Below are 12850 nucleotides of genomic sequence, written 5' to 3' on the forward strand. Positions count from 1 at the left end.
ATATATATATATATATACACACACACATACATACATACATACATACATACATGCATACATACACAAAAATACAGGTATTCTATACATATATTTATATGTGTACGTTTAACTATAAGTCCCATCTGTTCTTATAAAAGTCTGCGTTAAGTGCCAAAACACACAGAAGTTAAATTTCAAGTCTGCCTCTTTGTTAAATGCTGGAGCTATGAAAAATGTAATAGACTGCGGTATTGTAATATGTGGTGTAAATCTATTGATCATAGCTGTGCAATAACTAACCAATAAATCTGTGCGCTCTCCCTTTATCATCACATCCAAACTGGCATCCCCAGATCATTTAAGGTGACCTCATCTCCAATTAGGTGCTGTAATTTTAGCTGTCATGAAAAATGCCTTTAACACAGCCTTCTCTGTTGAGCCATATGTCTAGGCAGCAGTGCTCGAAGTAATAAGACTTTACTATAATTTGGCAGCCATTATTTAAAGCCTAAGACTTCTTACACAGCTCACTAAGTAAGCACATGGTAACTATTTGCTTTAGTGTTTTCAAGCTTTTTATAGCTTGTGAGATCAGATGCGTTTTCCCCCAGCTTTTCGGGGGTTAACCGTTATTTAAAGTATGAGATCACATGCTTTATTAGTAAAAGCTGAGGATATGGTATACCTAGCTATGATATAGATTACTTTCACACTCATCTGTAAGGAGTTTTGCTTATTTTGACTGACTTCTGTGCTCAAAATAAAAGGTGAAATATTTTAGACATGAAAAAAAACAAAAAACAAAAAGCAGTTTGATGGGTCTGATGTTAAATGTATCTACCTAATAATATGATATGTATTTGATGAAACCTTTCCCAAAAAATAAGAACTTTAATACACTTAACATTTCATAGGGTGGGATTGTACAATTGAGAGGTTTGGGAATCCCGAGGTCTCCTTCATACTACTGCTTCCAATCATTTATTGCTTTTAAAGAATGCATTGTTTCTGATTACATTGATGAGAAATTTTGTAAAAGAAAATCAAGTATTATGCAATTCCGAGTGATTTCACGTCCCACAGTTTATAGTAATGCTCACCAATGTTCTTAAGACACCTGCAAAATTCTCAGGAACAATCACAAAAAATGTTAAAGCTAATGGCGCCAAAAATAAGCAATTCTGTCTGGAAAAAAGCTCCTAATGACAAGAGACCCTGCACTCAGGTGGGAATGGGCACCACCGAACACAATGTGATTGTTAATGTTGGGCATTGTCATGCTTCGAGAAACGCGTGGCAAAAAGCTCAGGTGTGAATAGAGGCTGAACAATTGTATATAATCCTCCCAAGCAAGTCCCCTCTCTCCAGTGTTCCTTTATGGTTCTCCTACACGAGTTACTCTAATAAAGGGATCTATAGCCTCAAACTTCTTTGCCTCCCAACACTGTAAAACAAATTATTGAAAAACGCAACAGTTTTACACAGTCAGGCATATGAACTTCAGCACCCCTGTAACATTATTTCTAATAAAAAACTGTTGATACATATACAATACAAAAATATATTTTGAGTTATAAACCAAAACTTAAAGTTGTAACTACAATCTGATACCCTAGGCACCTGCTTATAAAGCATTTTTTTTTTTTAAGATTTTTGCTTGTCAAGTATACAATGATAGCAAATAATGTGATCACAGTTTACCTAAGAATAAAACATGGAATACATTCAATCTCCAGATATGTTACCATTCATATGCTAGGTTTTTATTTGTTTGCCAAAAAGAAATGGAATGTTGCACCCCACTCTCCGTAAACAAGAGCTGTTCACTTTTTTCTACAACAAGCCGTTAAAGAGCAAGTCCTGACTACAAGCCAGTTTCTTGAGAAATCATTTCAAAATAAAATTTTGAAAATAAAGCCATGAAGACTTCTTGGACAAATATCTTACTGCAGTTGGATATATAACATGTTCATATTTCTTCCAAGACTGAAAATATGGAGTGGCAGACTGTTTAGGAAGTTGGTGTGACACACAACTGGTTATTTTGCTACCAATGGACATCCAGTTTTGGCTTTTTTTTTTAAATTGGGCTAAAACTATATAAGATTTTTTTCAGTGAGATAACAATATACAGGGCTTGAAAAATTTGATAGTGTCTCACCAGTCAGTCAAAAATTTCACCAGTCAGCATGACCGGACTATAGCCTTGCAATTTATGTAAAAAAAGTTTGGGGGCAGATAGAGCTTTCTTTTGGAGGTATATAATCACCAAGGGGGGTATTTTTTTAACTATACAATTAAAAAAGTACCATAAATGAAGTATTAGGGGGGCGTGGACTTATAAAAAATGTTTAAAAAAATAAATGTTATGCTTTTTTTTTATCAATCTTTCATTTTTGAATGACTTTTTTTTCACATACAACTTTATTGCTATTACATGGGGGGCTAAGAAGCCCCCTATGGGATAGCCAATTTACATGACAGGTCCTCTTTATGGAGACATCAGGGGTCACTTCCTGACTTCGGGGACTGAGAGGAGATCAAAGGGAGTTCGTGTACTGAACTCCCTTTGATCTCCTGTCACAGAGCCGTGCTGGTCCCGGTTGCATCGGGCACAGCGGATCTCGGGACCGGCAACGGCAGTGACAGCTTCTGATACAAGCGATCGAGTGTCTCTCAAGACGCTCGATCGCTTGACTGTAAAGCTCCCGGCCGTGTAATTACAACGGCCGGCAAGCTGCTCGTCGGGCTCCACCGTCTGATCGTCACAGACGAGCAGACGAGTGGATTTTTCGTCCCATACAATATATAATCAATTTTTATCTTTTCATCCACTTACATACATACATACATGAATTCACATACTTAAGTGATTTTAGATTTATATATCACTCTTCCACCCCTGAGATATGTGACTATAAACTTATTTTACCTTCTAAAAATACGTACCTGGTGATAAATACAATTGACACAAATTATGCACAAAATTTAGATGAACCATATTCAGACTAAAAAAGGGTATCTGCATTGTTACCCAACTGCAACCAATGAGAATTCATCTTTACCTGAGCTGACTTAAGTTAGAAGCAATCTGCTGTCTTTTGCTTGTATCTGCAGAATATTTAAAGAACACCCATGAATGGGCAGTCAGAAAAAATGTTTGCCATAGTCCAGGGTTAGTTGCACTCCTTTTGCAGCTACGAGATCATGCAGTAATGTCAAATAGACGCAGGACAAGACCTTTATCAGAGGCAGAAGGGCCCAGTTCGCAGACCACAAGTTTTTTTTCATTACCAGATATGTGAAGAAAGACAGTAGGGGATAAGGGAGTACAGGTCGATCATAATTTATCATCATGTATAATTTAGCATGCTATTGTTTTTTTATTACTTCACTTTTGCAGCCTGGCAATAGACAACAGTTCAACCCAATGTTTCCAAAATGTAGAGTGAAACCTAAAAACTACCAGAAAAAGCCTCTAAATAAAGCATTAGATAATCACTTCTTTTTTAGTGTTCGGTCAGCAGTCAGCCTTTTTACCCAGCAGAGACTGAGAGACGAGAGAATCAGTTAGCTCGCACATAAAAAGGCCTGTGGACAGCGGGGACTAATTAATGGGGTCTGGCTACCCAATAAGATGCGGACCTAGAAAATGGAGGCTGTATCACGCCCATAGCTCTAACAAAGCCTCCAGGACCCAGAATAGAACTCGGAGAAAACAAAGTTTGTTTTCTCTATATTAATCCCAAACCTTGAACCCCTGAATCATGTGTAGGTGGTAAACCTAGGCGACACATAACGTATTCAATCCTGCCAGCCAGTGCCCCACATTATGCACACATTTTTATATCCATTTTACAGCTAATAAAAAACAAGCTTTGGAGACTAAGAAATTCTAGTAAAAAATACACAAAACTAACTTGTTAGATCTATGGAACTACAGATGGTACATGATGAAGGGAAATTACCCGCCTGTCTCATACTCACTAACCCCCACGAAGCATACCTAAATGACACTCACATTTATAATAATAGGCAAGGATCATACACCTAAATTATTATTTCTCATTCACCCTTTTTGATCTTACTTTGCCCAGGGAAAAATTCTACCTCACCTGCTTATTCTTTGATTTGTTCTGCAATACCCACTTGTAAAATACATACATATGCACCTGCATCAAACCCCCATGAGATGTACATATATCTACCTTGGATCAACTATTGATGCATTATCTAAATGAAAAGCCACTTACATTCTTCTGCTCAGAGAGAGACTCTATGAGGCCCCCCTTTTACTATTCCAGATCACTTGCACACACTATACTGTACACATATTAGTATTTTATTTCTTCCTGCTTTGTCTATGCCCATCATTGTGTTTCCCTGCTCATTTTCATGTCTATGGTGTTCTTTCTCTGTTGCCTTTCTGACCTGCTGAAAATGTTGCAGTTTCTAGCTTTTCAATGTCCCTAAATCTTATCTTACTTGCTCCGAGACTGTACGAAGATATGAATTTGGTATCACAAACCACCCTAGGACATATTGATATTGCCTGTGACACTCCGCTACCCCTGGCAGATGAGACCAACAAAACTACCCCAGATGAAATCTACAGACACTACCATTTCTGCACTGATAGCACCTCATGAACCCCTTTCCCAAAAAGATGATCCAAGTGGACACCCCCCAGACTCAAACTCATAAACCTATAAATGAACAGATGAAACCATCACATCCAAGAACACCCCTCTGGTCTCATGGACTCCATGTAGGGGGTCCCCAAATTGACACCTCCCACAACAGATTATTCTCTGCCCTTAGCTGATGAACCCTGGACTGCACCATTTCACCTCCACTCCATCGTGGTGGTTTGTAAACCATTATTAAGACTTATGACACCCAGGCATCCCACCCATATATCCCCGCTCCACAGTAGTGACACTCTTGCACCCACTGCACTGTGATCACACTTATAGACCCACTTCATTGGTTTGAAAACACCAGTACTGATACTCTGAAACCTCAACAAACAGCTCACTTTTACTAGTTTATTTCCTTTTTAACCTCACCAGTTTGTTATTATTTTGCACCTCTCCTTTCCACAGACAAAATTCTGAAACATGGTTCAAAACTGATTTTGACTGACTTTTAAATCATCTGAAAATGGGCACCATACAGAGCTTGACTTAACAGCTTGCAAAAATTCAAGCATCAAGTATCTTTATTTGTATACTTTTCTTCTGTATAATGTGCTATCTTTGTTAAACCAGCTAGCTGGGAAAGATTGTAACTACATGTTGAAGCAAGAGACAGAATAAAAGAAAGATGCCAATAGCATGATTGTCCTGAGCTGTTATACTGCTTTAGAATAAAGTTTATGCAAGGGCTTGCTGCTGGGTGCCAGTCGCTCTTATTTCTAAAGATGCCAAGGTGTGGTCAGACAGTAGGCCAAACGGATAGACATGAGGCAAGAGATGACAAACATTCGATTGTGCTATGTTAATCCATCTGGGTACAGTTCAAACAGCATTTGCTTCACTTACGTTTGAATGAGCATCCACTGGTTAATGAATTGCACTGGTTGTTAACATATAGCAGGGGTGGCCAAACTCTGGCCCTCCAGCTGTGGTGAAACAAAAATCCCATGATGCATCTCTTTCCGGGAGTCATGTCTGTGGCTGTGAGGATCTTGCAATGCCTCATGGGATTTGTAGTTCCACCACAGCTGGAGGGCCGGAGTTTGGCCGCCCCTGCTGTATAGCAATAAAGGCCCACATATATGCCACATATTGTGTGTCTGCCATTATTATTTTTAAATTATGTATCAGTTAAATTATATTAGTCTTGGTCCTGCTGCCCTAAGACAACTGTCTGATTGATTTTCAATATGCAAGACAGGAATAAATAAACAAGTAATATAGTCACCCAGTATAGACATGGCAAACAGAATGGCAGATTATATGAGAATACAAATGGTGAAAGCACAATGAAAATTATAAGTAGTTTTACTGACTTGGAGGATATATATTGTTTTAAAACAGTCAACCAACTCATAGACTTGTATTGTAAGGAGATGCTGTAATGTACAACTGCAAAGCAGAAGACAGAGCCCGCATATATAATAAGCAAATAACAATGCCCTTGTGCACATATATAAATTTCAAAATATACACACAAACAAGACTTTTAAACACCAACACATTACATCAAGCTGACCTCTAAAATATTTAGGAAGATAAAATGATAAAGAACAGGCTTTCCTTTTAATATGAATTTCTCAAATCACAGGACTTTGCTAGGTTTATCAATAGGTCTAATATGAATTATTTTTGTTAATTACATTTAAACCGGAACCTTAATTTAAAAGTGCATCTGTGCCCAGATCATGTGGTTGATTTTTGGCAAATATGCTGTTCACATTGCAAGGGCATTTTCCCCTGGCTTAGTGAATTTGGTGAAAATGTATTTCCCAAATGTATAACCAAATCACATACAAGAAAATAGTATTTCTGCTTGTACATGTTTGGATCAGGGTCACCAGAAGGTCACCGCATTCAGTAAGCTAGGAAAAAAAATCCCTTGCAAAGTTACAGCCTATCATCTGGGCACAGATGCACTTTACACTTGAGGTTTTACTTTGAATGTAATTAGCAAAAATAAATCTATCATACCTAATGACATTAAACCATTTACACATTTAAACTATGGGTCAAGGAACATTAAAACAAGCCATCGCTGATCTCTCTAGTTGATTTTAATATAGTTATTCATTCTAAAAGATTTAGAAAGATACAATAGAGGGATGGCAGCCTGCCAAGATTCTGGTCCAACAAGTAATAAGTGAAGGGCCAAGATTTCTATACCTGTGCTGTGAAATCTGAAAATCTATTTCAACACAACGCTTATAGATACAGAGATAAATAAGGCCTTATGTTAAAATACTTTTTACTGCTTGTTCAGAATATGTAAATACTTCAGTGTGCATGATCTGGGCACAGGTTCACTTTAATTTAAGGGATTACATCTTTTCTGCCACAATTCTGCCAGTCTAAAGCTAAGGAAATAGAAAATAAAACTTGTGCTACATTGTCTGTAAAGTAACAATTTGATTATAGGAAAATGGAATTTGTTTTGCTGCAGAGAAGCTTGAAATGCAGGCTGCAAATGCACTACAGAAAAAAACACCTATAGATTTTGTTTAGTATGAATCCTACTCTTCGTTAATAAGTAAAATAATCTATTATAAAGCCTTAACCAGTTGACATCCGCGGTGTTAAACCCCCTTCCCATCCAGGCCATTTTTCAGTATTCAGCGCTGCGAAAAGGTATTCTCTGCATTAAGGAAAACAACACCAAGCACTTTTCTAACACCTCTGCCCCCACACCTACCTGCTGCCGCTCATCTCCTCGCCGACCGGAAAGATACTCTGGATTCCCCTGAACTTCCAGGTTGTGGGGGAGGGTACTGAGGGCAGAGGAGCCATAGTCTCCTTCTGCCGTCACTCAAGCTGTGACTGCAAGGTTGGGGGGAGTAGCCGGCCGCATGCTGTGTCTATGGACGAACACAGTTAGGTGCGGGCACGGCCGTGACCGTGCACATACAGGTGCCTCTACAACAGCCAGCTAGCTGATGGAGGTACCTGTACGGTGGGGTGATGCTAGCGCTCTGAATACCACTAGAGAACGAGGAATTAAAAACTTTTTTTTTTTTTTAGCAAGTCTGGCCACTATAAAGAAGAACATAAAAAAACCCTGAAGGTTTATTGTCGCTTTAAACTCAACATAGCTGCATTATTTACACTGTATATATGGATTGTCTAGTTTTTATTCAGTAAATAAACCAATATCATTTACTTCTGGTTAACAATATAAAAGTCAGTAAATGAAGCAGCAAGAAGATAAAGGGTTGATTTTGTTAACCACTGGATAGGTTTTAAAAGCCTTTGTGCAAAGACTGCATTTTGTAATCTCTCGATTATACACAAGCCACAAAGACATTTTTTAATGAAATATCCTATTTATTAAGAAAAGAAAACAAAGTTCCGTACAGTGCATATATACAGTGCAATATTGATTTTACAAACATAACAGATATTATTACTTTGAATAATTTGTAAATGTTGTTTGAATTAAATAAAATAATATTTAAAAGGAAATGTATGACATGGAAATATACATTATAAAGAGTAACAGCCACAGACACGTTGGGGTTGCAGCAGGGATTCACAACGACTCTGCCAACCCCTAAGCAGTACAGTCATTTTAATGCCCAGAATGCAAAGCAACAATTGATATACAATAGGACTTTAACTGGCCATGCCAAACGGTATTGGTTTTGTGATCTCAACCAACACTCATGTTAGTTTCAGCCTAAGAAATATCTTTTAAAAAAACCTCAATGCAAACAGAATGCATGCTTGGCAATATTTATCAGCTGTAAATGAGCTGCCAATTCTGTAGGTGAGAGGTGCACAACCTGTTTGTCCGGACCCGGAATTCGGTCAAAACTGAGAGATTGACAGTTGGGTCCAAGAACAATGAGGCCCGAGCCTTCTTTAGCAAAGTGTCAGAAGCAAAAAAAACTTTTTTGTTCATAGCAAACAGTAAAATCCTTGGATTCTTTCTGCCACTACTGTACTGGGAGGATCTAACTGGTTGATGTGCCTTAAAAAGAACAGTGCTTATGAACTGAATACAATTTTTTATTAAAAAGACAAAAACCGTTCTGAAACTGAACGTACTGCCATGACTTCATTTCATAGAGATACCTTTTACCCAGACATATAATACAATACATATACAATATGGATTATAAACTGAGTGATAGGCAAGTAACAAATAATGCACTTTAGGTAGGTGGCAATAAAATATGTTCATTTTACCAATAAAAAAAAAATTATTTTAATCTTACACAGATTACAAGTTCTCATTAAAAACTCACAGGGATATTGTACAATAAAATGTAATCAAATATAAAAAGGTTTGTATATAAGTGATTTATGTCGATATATTATATTAATGTAGGCTGACTAAACAATCCATCCATGCAGCAAATATAGCACTCCTCAAAGAAAATCTTTAAACTGACTACAATGCATCCATCAATATACTGTATTTTGTACCAGTTTACAAAGATAGCTGATTATATGGTTTTGCTTCCATAAAGGATGCATTGGTAAATTCATGGTGTGAAAAAATAACTAGCTTATAGCTTAATATTGCTAGAATGGAATGGTCTGTCAAAGAGGCTCTTTGTTTCATCAATAGCCACACCCATAACAGCAGCTGTTTTATGGTTCCAGGTTTGGATGCGTCTCTGCCAAAACAGCGGGTGAGTCCTTTATTCCTATCCCCACCCATCTCTCCTGGCCCACCCTTAATGAGAAAAAATATGCAATCTTTCAAGGCATATATTTTGCTACATGCAATTACATTCAAAATAACGACTCCCTGAAATGAGCAGACATACATGTATGTCCAACATATTTCTCATATAGAATGAATGCTGTCACCTAATGTGTTGCAAATTGGCTTGTCCTCCAGGAGGTCTGAGATCTGAGCTCTCAAGGAACTAGGCCAGTCAAAAAGCTGAGCTGTCTGAACTTATGTGTGTTTTTGGCACCATATAGGATGTTTGTGAAAGGGAAGGTCAGGTAGTATGCTTTTCAAATTAGGCAGAACAAAACAAGCAGTTCTTTTCTAGTGAGACTGCAACTCTCCCTTTTAAACCCTCACGAGGGTTTAGAGAAAATGTGGAGTCTTCAGCTTTTTTCACACAACATCACACTGTACTTTTCTGTGCTTTAACAAAACTGCAAACACCCAGCTTGAGAAACATAAGAAACATTTTTATGAGTCATTATGTTACCATTGGCTGGCAGATAGGTGAATTGCTGGTACTGGCTTCTTTTCCTCTTCCCGTTACAGACGTAAAAATTGACTTGAACTGGGCTGGATATTCTTTGATTGCGAAACGCTGGGATCTCCACAACTAGTGAATTCTGCAACATAAGTTAATAATTTACATTTCATACTGGCGATACCGATTTTACACCTATCATTGCAGAGCTTTAGCTGAGACTGTATTATTGCTTCTCCTGTATATGAGCTGTATCTACTACTGATGCTTAACCACCATGACTGTGGAAAAAAACTGGAGCAATCTGTTACAAAACTTCTAGGCTCTCTAATTTCCATCCTATCGATAAAAAAATCTTACTAGTAAACAATGTATGGGTTTGTAGAACAAATTACAGTTCTGTGAACACACATATTAGTCAATACTCATTTAAAGAATATATCAAAAAGTAAAACACCTGTGTGATTATGTTGTAAGGGAAGCAGTCACTGCATGATCCTAGTTCTAAGGTAGCAAAAAAATCTTTTGATTCATTTTTTGACCTGGAACTAGTCCGGTAAAACCATTTCCAATGAGTGTCACAAAGCTAAACAGCTGCATGATGAGTCTGAGACACTTTAAATCCATGTCAAATTATTTTTCATACATTAAAGGAAACTGGTACCAGCCCCCCCCCCCCCAAAAAAACAGGGTACCATGCAATTTATTGTCTTATTCAGTGAGTGCAAACAGAACAAAAAGGACTCAATGGAAACTGAAAAAGCCTAGTGTAAGTTTTATTTCTGCTGTAAACCATACTTACTGGCTTGTACATTTCTTTATCTGTTTTTGCTTCCATTTCCCATACATGATGTCCATCTACAACAAAACAAACACAAAGGGGATTTTTTACAGCATGTAAATAAAATGCCTATCCTTTACTTGCCAGACACCAAAAGTTAATTTATCCCCATCTTCAAAAGGGTACACGGCACAAATTCACTAAAACAACTGTGCCCAAGAATAATTCACTAACCAAAAAGATAATTATCAAGCAGGCCAATACAGCTTGCACTCAGCTACTATTGCCAAATATATGAAAACCTTTTAACCAATACAAGTAGCCTCAGCCTACCCATACACTTCAGAGGATTGTCAGACAGAGAGGCAAAATCCAACTACCGTAGGGACACCTAATCTTCAGATCTCCATAAACTTGCAAGGTCAGCTCTGCTCAGTGTGGTGCTGGCAAATGAGAAGAACAGTTGTAATGGATACAGGCTTTCCAACTTGTCCAATAAATGTTGCTCCCAAGAGCGTTTAGTGAACTTCTCCTTTTCAGCACTCTCTCACCAAGAATGATTGTAATAAGTCCACAAAGATCCTCTTTTTCTTAGTCCCACACTCCATCCATGCGCACTTGCATGCCCTGAACTTCACTGATTTTAATGTAAAGTCCATTTGCATCGTGTCAGCTTGTTGACAGGCCTTCCACTGAAGTGAAAGTATGTTTGGGGCCCCATACATTCAAGGAACAGAATGCAGGACTGGGAAGATGAGCCAATGCTGTGTGGCAATTGACAGGCTACACTCTGAAGATATTTCCACCGTTACAGGCCAAGTGTACTACATTACAAAAATGCTGGGGGAGGGGAAGGGGTCCAAAAAGGATCTGTGCACCAGAAGTGCTCGTAAGCGTTGGCTCTGCAGCACTGATCTAAAACTGAAGTATCACTTTTGGGTGAGCTAACTCATTGAAAAAATATGATTGTTAAAAACAATAAAAATAATGTTTTGTATACTGTCTGATCATGTTTTTCAATGCAGGAAAAATGTTTTAGAAGGCCAGCTTTATATGACTCGCACTCACTGGTAATTTGACATACAAGAGATCAGATGTCAGATCACTGCAAAGCAACCCCCTCCTGAATATGCATGTCAGCGTACAGGCTAGGCAATGCAAATATTAGTTATTTTGAACTTGACCACACAGCCTTTTGCATGTTTAAAGAAAAAAAAAACCCCATCTTAGAACTCTTAGTGAAAGCTCTTTTTGTTCTGCAGCCAGTCTCACGCCCCATGCACACAGACGTTTCAAATACAGAGCAACCTGATTTATTACAAATGTCTGAAATAATCATATTTTGTGTACAGAAGTCTCTTTGTGCAAGAAATCTGTTTCAAACAGGACTCAGGTATTTGTGTTAGCTTAAAAAACATCAGGGTCGTTTGCATTCTCAGGCAAATCGATTTGCAGTTCTCAGCTTAGAGAGACTGGCCTTACAGTGATGAAGTGCGGGCTTTTCATTTTTCTTCTGTTACACTCCTACGTTGCTGAAATCTCAACGCTATTAAAAAAAAAAAAAAATCAATAGATTTTGCAGTAGTTGGGGGAAAAGTGTATGTGATGCCAGCATTCAAATCTTCCTAGCAGTAGTTTATATTAGGCCTGCCAGAGCTAAACAGAAGAAAACTTTAAGGGCTTCTGGGGATCACTGCTCAAATTTATATACCAGATGTCTGTGTGTGCATATTTTTTTAATCATTGGTAAAATAGTTTTTTTTCTTTCAAACTAGGAACCATATAGCCTTACCGCTACATTGAAAGCTGAACATACGTTGCCCCATTACAGTATAGATGGCTGCTGTGTAACCCACCTATTAAAAGGAAGCCTAGAGTTTCATTAGAGAAACACTCTACTCCTAAAACAAAAATGCTAGCTGCCTTGGTGCCATTCTGATCCAACGGCTTTTAAACTTTTAGTACCACCCCAAATCAGTACAGAAAATCAGGAGGTCTGACTTTTCTGATGTGTGATTGTTTGGGGCTTGTAACACAGAAAGTGTTCAAGTCAGTGGGTCTGTGGAAAAGCCAGCCAGGCAGGTAGAAATTTCAGAAGTAGGTCAGCAATGACCGCCTACATATTGTGTTTATTACAGGTTTATAATAAAACAAAATATAAAACAACGTAAGAGACAGACATTTTTTGTGGCAGTGTACAGTATGTTTTTACATATTTCATTTTTTATAAT

The 12850-nt window shown here is 37.9% G+C and overlaps 1 protein-coding gene across 1 annotated transcript in view; it reads right to left on the minus strand.

Moving 5' to 3' along the window:
* NFATC1 (nuclear factor of activated T-cells 1) overlaps positions 1-12850 on the minus strand; it is a 205708-nt gene that overhangs the window by 76712 nt on the left and 116146 nt on the right. The window contains exons 7-8 of the mRNA XM_018553005.1: positions 10641-10696; positions 9848-9980 (exon numbers count right to left, since the gene is read on the minus strand). Of these exons, the coding sequence (XP_018408507.1) occupies positions 9848-9980; positions 10641-10696 (189 nt within the window). The remainder of the gene's footprint in view (positions 1-9847; positions 9981-10640; positions 10697-12850) is intronic.

Source organism: Nanorana parkeri, unplaced genomic scaffold (genome assembly GCF_000935625.1).
Source record: "Nanorana parkeri isolate BGI_ZX_2015 unplaced genomic scaffold, ASM93562v1 scaffold105, whole genome shotgun sequence".
Classification (NCBI taxonomy): Eukaryota; Metazoa; Chordata; class Amphibia; order Anura; family Dicroglossidae; genus Nanorana; species Nanorana parkeri.